The sequence below is a fragment of the Genypterus blacodes genome, unplaced genomic scaffold, assembly GCF_046128005.1.
Source record: "Genypterus blacodes isolate CSIRO-AG114 ecotype Tasmania unplaced genomic scaffold, CSIRO-AGI_Gbla_v1 ptg000130l_1, whole genome shotgun sequence".
NCBI classification, from domain to species: domain Eukaryota; kingdom Metazoa; phylum Chordata; class Actinopteri; order Ophidiiformes; family Ophidiidae; genus Genypterus; species Genypterus blacodes.
Window position 1 is genome coordinate 7,501 of NW_027466932.1, and position 7,500 is coordinate 15,000.

General features: G+C 48.3%; 2 protein-coding genes and 1 pseudogene across 2 annotated transcripts in view; 1 reads left to right on the plus strand and 2 right to left on the minus strand.

The window, feature by feature from the left end:
* The window catches only part of LOC143010778 (E3 ubiquitin-protein ligase RNF31-like), an 8,563-nt pseudogene extending 7,495 nt beyond the window's left edge, over positions 1 to 1,068 (minus strand).
* Positions 1,069 to 1,701: 633 nt separating this feature from the next.
* On the plus strand, positions 1,702 to 4,659 carry psme2 (proteasome activator subunit 2). Its single transcript, XM_076163320.1, has 11 exons — positions 1,702 to 1,890; positions 2,468 to 2,500; positions 2,584 to 2,646; positions 2,791 to 2,877; positions 2,967 to 3,015; positions 3,093 to 3,190; positions 3,282 to 3,350; positions 3,451 to 3,518; positions 3,817 to 3,871; positions 3,959 to 4,045; positions 4,348 to 4,659. Exons 1-11 carry the CDS (start codon positions 1,843 to 1,845, stop codon positions 4,426 to 4,428), a joined length of 738 nt encoding a protein of 245 aa, XP_076019435.1. The 5' UTR covers positions 1,702 to 1,842; the 3' UTR covers positions 4,429 to 4,659.
* Positions 4,660 to 5,037: 378 nt separating this feature from the next.
* The window catches only part of apbb1ip (amyloid beta (A4) precursor protein-binding, family B, member 1 interacting protein), a 10,851-nt gene continuing 8,388 nt past the window's right edge, over positions 5,038 to 7,500 (minus strand). The window contains exons 11-14 of the mRNA XM_076163319.1: positions 6,813 to 6,911; positions 6,594 to 6,717; positions 6,454 to 6,515; positions 5,038 to 6,356 (exon numbers count right to left, since the gene is read on the minus strand). Coding sequence (XP_076019434.1) covers positions 5,730 to 6,356; positions 6,454 to 6,515; positions 6,594 to 6,717; positions 6,813 to 6,911 — 912 coding nt within the window. The 3' untranslated portion in view covers positions 5,038 to 5,729. The remainder of the gene's footprint in view (positions 6,357 to 6,453; positions 6,516 to 6,593; positions 6,718 to 6,812; positions 6,912 to 7,500) is intronic.

The following is a 7,500-nucleotide window of genomic DNA, read 5'->3' on the forward strand; positions in this document are numbered from 1 at the left end:
CTGCCGTGTTCTCCCTCAGCATGGCGTCGGCCGCCAGGTGTTGGTACTTCTGGGCCGGGGGCAGAGGGAGGCCGGCCATAGCGTGGACCGCAGCCTTCACGTCCGGGGCCGAGCCCGGGGAGGAGCACAGCAGGGACTGGGCTCTCCTCCTCAGCTCCTCCAGCTGGACTGAAGGCTGGACGCCACTCATCTCTGTCCTGGAAGAGGAAGACGAGCAGGGCTCAGGGACCAGGGGTCAAAGGTCAAAGTTGTATAATCTACATGTTTGCCTCTGGTGGTTGCTGAGAGATTCAGATCACAAGTCATTGATTACCATTTGGCATGCACGGCAACTCATCTCCTGTTCTAAGATTTTACAGCTTTAAAATACAATAAAAAAGTGTTTACCACCAGTTTAAACCTGTTTAATCCTGTTTAGACCTGTTAAAACACGTTCAAGCCTGTTTAAAGCTGCTTTGCTGAGTAAAGCACTTTCACCTGGATGGATGTTCTCTGCATGTTATTGTTTTACAGACTTTGTTTTCGTGAGTAAACTCACTGAGCTCGTCTGATTAGAGGCTCTACAAGTGAAGCTGGTTACTTTTACTGCTGAGTTGGACGTCATAATCAAAACACAGATAGTAAACAGTAAATATAAAGTATAGGTAAATAGTTCGTCGTCGGTCAGACTTTTTTGTTGTTTTTATGATTTAAGCAAACAGACTGACGCACCGAAACCGAAACTTTTGATGACTGAGAATCCCGAGTCAGCGTCTCACGAACCTCGATGGTTCCGTCCGTTTCTCTCGGCGGCCCGGTGTCACACTACAGCCCTGGTGCGGTCAGAGAGAAAGGACGTGTTTTTATGTTCATGTCAGCGCTCAGAAACGCGTCAAAGTTCAGCGGCGGTTCGACTGCGAGCTGCTAGCTACAAGGCGGAACTGAGAGGCATTCACGGCTTGTCGGAAACAACCACATGCAGAACTGAGGCCACGCTGCGTTCACGGACTGTCGGTAATAAGGGTCGTGTCGAGGCGCCGATGGGGCCTAGTGGTCGTTACCCGTTCGGGGGTCGCTCTTATGCTCCATGTTTGTCCCGTGAGGAGCAGATGAGTGGGGAACACAATGAATAAGATTGTTCGACAACTTTTTAATCAAGTTATGTTCGTGCACTGTCCACCATTTAAAAGTTTGTAAATTTAAATTTAAATTTAAAAGTGTCTGTACGTTAAATAGCTTCGTGTGTAAACATGTCTACATTTGTTATTGTCACTTGTTTAATATCGAATAAAGCAAATAGTTACAGAGCGAGAAATACACAGAGAGAGAAACACACAACGGAGCGGAAACGGAGAGTTTAGGCGGCGCACAGGAAGACTCGATATAACAACACTTCCTGTTTGAGTCCTTTACAATAAGGGTGTCGCTGACGCTGTTTCTAAAATCTTGTAAATAAAATGTAAATAAAGAATCAAGTCACAAGAGGATTCAGAGCAAAGTTAAGTGATAACCGAGTCATATTCACACTGTGAATAAAAAAGATAGGTAGCTCGGTAAAAAGATACAAGGTGACATTTTAAAGTGGTTCATACACAGAATATGATCTCTGACAGCGTCAACATCCTCTTTAAAAACAATAAAATGCTATAAAGCCATTTAATGCAGCATGCGAAGGAACATTCAGACAGCAGGCGGCGCACGCTTCATCACCACCATCATCTTCGTCATCCCGTCAAATCGAAAGTAAACTGGATGAGGAAATAAAAAATCTGCCTCTCGTCGTCGTCGTGTCGCTTCTTCTGCTCCTTCACGCGGTCACAACTTAAACTTCTACATTAGTTTGTCTTTGTCTTCGTTTACATCATGTCAAAGACGGCAACGCTGAAAATAAACCGCAAGAGCGCCGAGAAGGTGAGAACACAAACCTGAACGTGTCTGAGTGCAACATTAGGATTAAGATCGTTAAGATTATTATGATTATTATGATTCTTATTGTTATACTGCACTCAAACGACCCGCAGCTCGTTTATGAAGGAATGTTTATAAGAAACGAGTCAAAGTGCTTGAAGGTTTCATGTGGAGCTGCAAATTCCCCTCCGGACTGTAACAGAAAGTTTACTCTCACACGGTCTCGACATGAGTCAGCACGTTAACAGCAAATACTAAAGTCGCGAGTACGAAACCAAAGTGAGGATGAATATCAAACATTACATCACAGCGGCAGAATGTGATGAAGCTGTAGTATGTCATAATAACACACATGTATTTATTTATTAGTGTATTTGAGGAGGATCATGCAATACAAACAATACTATTTAATTCATGTTTGGACACACACACACAGACACACACACACACACACTACAGTATAGATATATGTGAGTTATTTAGGAATATATCATTTGAAATATATTTAAATAGCGGAGTTTGTTCTGTCAGGAGAGATTTGTTAGCAGCACTTTAACGTCATGCTCTTTTCCTCCTCTAGGTGGAGCTCTACCGCCAGTCTCTGTATCGTGAGGTTTGTTGCAGCACGTTTACTTTGTTTATCCATAACAGACCAAGTGTCTTTGTTTAAACTTTACGGCTCCTTTGTGTTTCCAGGCTGAGACTCTGTTCTCCAATCACATCCCTCTGAAGATCGCCCAGCTGAACGCTCTGCTTCAGGTCAGTACGCTCTGTGCGGTTGCTAGGTGGTTGCTATGCTGATGAGGGTTGTTGCTATGTTTCTGTGTGCTTGCAGGGTTTTGTTTTTGAAGTTGACTTTGTTTCATGTCTGTTCTTCACCCTCGTCATCCTCTGCGTTGTCAGGACGACGCCCTCAGCGTCACAGACATGTCCGCCCTCCGCGCTCCACTGGACATCCCCATCCCAGACCCTCCCTCTCCAGAGGAGGAGGTGAGGCCGCTCCATCCGTCGCCTCCACACCCTGAGAGCGATGGCACTCTGCTTAACCGTGTCACCGTGTGTTCTGTGTTCTCTCACAGGAGATGGAGACCGACAAGAACGAGGACGAAGAGAAGAAGAAGAAGAAAGGTGAGCGGCGCAGTGTTTTTGTCCTCACCTGCTGGCGTGGTCGTCTGTTCTCTGCATGATGTTTCTGTCTTCCGCAGCTCCAAAATGTGGCTTCATCGAGGGGAATGAGAAGATCGTTGTGCTGCTGGAGAGGGTGAAGCCAGAGATCGTCTCCCTCAGAGAAACCATCATCACTGTGAGATCACAAACACTGTGAAGATCAAGAACCTGCATGGCTCTGGTGTTTCTGTCCCACTCATCCAACTCCTGCTGCTCTCTCTCTGTAGGTGTCCTCCTGGATCCAGCAGCTCATCCCAAAAATCGAAGACGGAAACGACTTTGGCGTTGCGGTCCAGGTTGGTGACACTTCAGCGTCTTCGTCCGCTCCCGTTGGACGACCTTTGGCTCACGTTCTCCTGAAATTATAACAGATTTCGACTTTTCTTTCCACCACAGGAGAAGATCCTGGAGCGACTGGCTGCGCTGAACACCAAGGTGGTCGCCTTCCAGACCAACATCAACAAGTAGGAGGGACAGAAACGTTAACAATGAGAAGTTGTGGTTTCAAAACGAGATCAGCTGAGATTCAAGCAGGCTCAGAAAACTTCTGCACGTCTGAAACGCCAAGCTGGACGTCAAATCTCCTTGTAAACAAATAAAGCAGCTCACTCTCATCAGAATCCAGGTGCAAACGCAGCTGTGACGTTTCTGAGCTCCATTCCAGAATAATGCGACGACGCGTTGAAGTTTTCTGGCGCTGCTTGGACGTGATGTCGCTGCGGCATCAGAGCGTTGATGTTCAGCTCTTCTTCTCCTCCGCAGGTACTTCACCGAGAGAGGCGACGCCGTGGCCAAAGCCTCCAAAGACACACACGTGGTGAGTCCTCGCCTCGCTTCAGGCTTTGAGAGCTCGTAAATCCTCTTCTTCTGTACAAAGCGTTGACGCCGCCGTCTTCACCTGCAGATGGATTACCGCTCGCTGGTCCATGAGAAGGACAAGGCCATCTACTCTGAGGTCAGGGTGATCGTGCTCGACATGCGGGGCTTCTATGTAAGTCACACTTTCATCACTTCTGTATTTGAAATTTCACCAAATTCAAACTTTATTATAAACCCGTGAGGCGAAAACACAAACGAAGGAAGTGACTGATGATCTATTCAGTGTTTTAGTTGGATGTTTTCATTCTTTCAGGTTTGTTTCTCTCCCATGTTGATTTTGGATTTTGCAGACTAATAACAGAGGAAATGTTCTAAGTTTCTCCTGATGATGGCGTTGTAGCGTCTTGTCTCCTGTGTAACTCTTCACATTGTATCTTTCTTCACTTGAACTGTGTCACTGTGCTTTTGCTTCAGGCTGAGCTCTATGACATCATCAGCAAGAACTGGGAGAAAGTGACCAACCCCAAAGGCGAGGAGAAGCCGCCCATGTACTGAAGCTGGCGCGCGCACACACACACACACACACACACACACACACACACACACACACACACACACACAGTGGCTCCAGCCTCTTAAACCAGAACATGCTTCATTCTGCCGGCTCAGGCTGATTAAACATCCTGGCTTTGTCTCTGCTGTTCCTTTATAACACTGTCAGACGTCAAAGCAACACTTGAATAGAATTGAATTGTCTGTTTATTAAAGATTTGGAATACAAAGAAATCACAGTGAGATTCTTATTTGTTTCTGATAAAAACTGCTTGTTTGTGATAAATTAATTAGGATGAACAAACTTTTAGCTGCACTGGCTCACTTGTTTCCTCTTTGTAATGGATGAGCAGCTCAGGGTGAACAGTGAGGCTCTGTGTCTGCAGCCTGAGCTCAAGATCAATGCAGCTCTCAGTGACTTTGTGCCACTAGGTGGAGCTGCAGCATCATATTCTGTCACTTCTGTTTGTTACACAAGAGAGCAGAGGAGGCGGTTAGAGGGTTAAAGGTCAGCGGGTCCTCCTGGCTGACAGCTGGATGTGTGGAGTTTTGTGGAATGGAGGAATTATAATGTTTGGTGTCAACATGGAGGCCAGAAACATGAAACGTGTGGATTTTCAAATTAAAATACCTTTAATGCCAAACTGCAGCTGTGACATCTGGATCTGAACCTTTCACCTTTATGACCGCTGACTGATCAAACCCAGGGGGGCGTGGCTTATGTACAGAACCTCGCTGGTCTCTGAAGGTAGCAGGACGCTCAGCCCAGCAGGTGTTTGTGTATTTGTACAGTATTTACACACAGGACAACAAATATACAACATCTGGCTTCTACAACAAAGATTACTACAACAGTGTGTGTGTGTCTGTGTGTGTGTGTGTGCATATGAATTAAGTTTTTCTTAAATGCCTGCAATTCAGAAAAATAATGTAAGAATTCTCAGTAAACTTCACGTCTGACCTCTGCGTGTTCCTCTGTGTGTGTGTGTTCCTCTGTGTGTTCCTCTGTGTGTGTAGATGTTCTTCTCCTCTTCAGGTCTGTAGGTCTCTAATGGACCCTTATGGATCCATGAACACGTGTTAGAGGCTTTTAAAAGCTCCTATGACCTTTGACCCTTAAAGTGAAAGACCTTGAGACCTGAGGAGAAACACAAACATCTACACAATGACTCAACACACAGAGGAACACACAGAGTTCGGACGTTCATCTCCCATCATTACGTTCTGTGAATTTGCCAGCGTGTCCCTTTAAGTTTGGTCTGAAGCTGATGATGATGATGAGGAAGGTTCTGCCTGAGCTCAGGTTAATTAGCTGCACGCTTCTTCTGCATGGCTTTCATCAGTTCTGACATCAAGTCTCCTCCTTCTCCTCCTCCTCCTCCTCCTCCTCCTTGCATTGATGGTGTAGTCCTCTTTGGTGGAGGAGGAGGCATCTTCCTCAGCAAGCCAGAAGATGGTGGCACTGCCCGTGGGGGGGCGGCAGAGGCAGGAGGAGGTGGAGGAGGTGGTGGCGGAGGAGGAGGAGGTCCTCCGGCCCCTGCAAACATCTGTGGAGGCGGCGGTGGAGGTAAGAACTCAGGATCTGGTGGTGGAGGAGGCAAAGATTGGTCCATACCTCTGAAGGTCAGCGGCGGAGGCGGAGGCAGCTGCGAGTTGACCATTGGTGGAGGAAATGCAAAGCCGGAGGCCGGAGGAGGGGGAGGGAGGAAGTCTGGCGGGGCGTCGGGGAAGTTGTCGCCAGGCGGGGGCGGCGGTGGAGGGGGGAGGCTGTCCATGGCGGGCGGGGGCGGGGGGAAGCTGCTCGGCAGGTGTTTGGGGAAGGCCGAGGCCTTGGCAGCCAAGGGAGGAGGAGGGGGCGGGAGGAGCACCGGGTCGAGGGGAGGAGGGGGGAGGAGGTCTGATGGCGGTGGAGGAGGAGGTGGAGCCAAATCCTGAGGTGGAGAAATAACAGAAGCTTGTGATCATAAGTGTAGAATAGTTGAGCGTAGAAAGAGAACGACACAGACGCATAGTGATGAGACAGGTTACCGTGGACACAGGGAGTGGGTGGGGCTGGGGGGCGTGTCCGTTGGAGTGGCTGGAGGCTTTGGCTATGAAACACAAACAGGAAGCGTTCATGAAAAAGCCCTGAAACATGGGCGACCTGAGCGCTCAGAGGGAGCGGTTACCTCTCACGGTGGGCGAGGGCGTGGACTGAGCCGAGCCGGGCGCAGCGCTGCAGCTCGTCCAGGCGGAGGAGACGGACGCCTTCATCGCAGCTGCTTTATAGTTCTCATAGAAGGCAGCACCGTACTGACCAGACAACAGACACACACAGCAGCAGGAGTTTAGTTCTCTGGAATGAAGTATCTGTGCTTCACGCTGAGCTGCTCGCCGTACGTTTCTACCTTTGCTATCCGTATTCCTGTCACCCACAGGTTCAGGGCGCCGGCGTCGTCGCAGCACAGGTACTTGATGTACTGCGACTCCTTCTGGATCTGAGGATGCTGCAGGGACAAATCCATACCATCAACCAACACATCTGCTTCATCCTGTCACCACGGTTACCACCTCAGCTGTCATCACAACATTACGTCACCACAGTTCACTTCTAAAGAAGCCAAACTGAAATTCCAGGGAGTTTCTGTGGAGTCTTTACTGAAACTGTTCTCTTTATTCTGCTAAATGATTTCCATGCTTCGTGCTTACCAGGTGAGGCCACCAGGGGGCGGTGTGTGCACAGAGGCTATGTTACACTACAGCAGACCAGTGCAGACCAATGCAGTCACCGTTACCCCGACTTAAACATCTGCAGACTCATAACATCTGGATCTGAGCACAGCGACTCTTTGCTCTGAACTCTGACCTCGTTTCTCTGAGAGCGGTCCAGATGTTTGAGCTTCTCTGGTGTTCCTCTGCCTTGGCGTTGGGGTCCATTGTCACTAAGTCACACATGTAGCATGTTTGGACCAAGCCAGACAGAAATGTGTTTGTGTTTGATTCAGCTTTGATTCCATTGGCTGCCAGAGTGGAGTGGGCGTGGCTCATTCTTCACATGAATGGAATCGGTGGAGGGGAAACAAACTCATGAACAAA

Coding starts and splice junctions, on each gene's coding strand:
- psme2 (XM_076163320.1), top strand. CDS start 1,843: ATGTCAAAGACGGCAACGCTGAAAATAAACCGCAAGAGCGCCGAGAAG. Junction 3,872..3,958: donor CCTCCAAAGACACACACGTG/GTGAGTCCTCGC, acceptor CTTCACCTGCAG/ATGGATTACCGCTCGCTGGT. Junction 4,046..4,347: donor TCGACATGCGGGGCTTCTAT/GTAAGTCACACT, acceptor CTTTTGCTTCAG/GCTGAGCTCTATGACATCAT.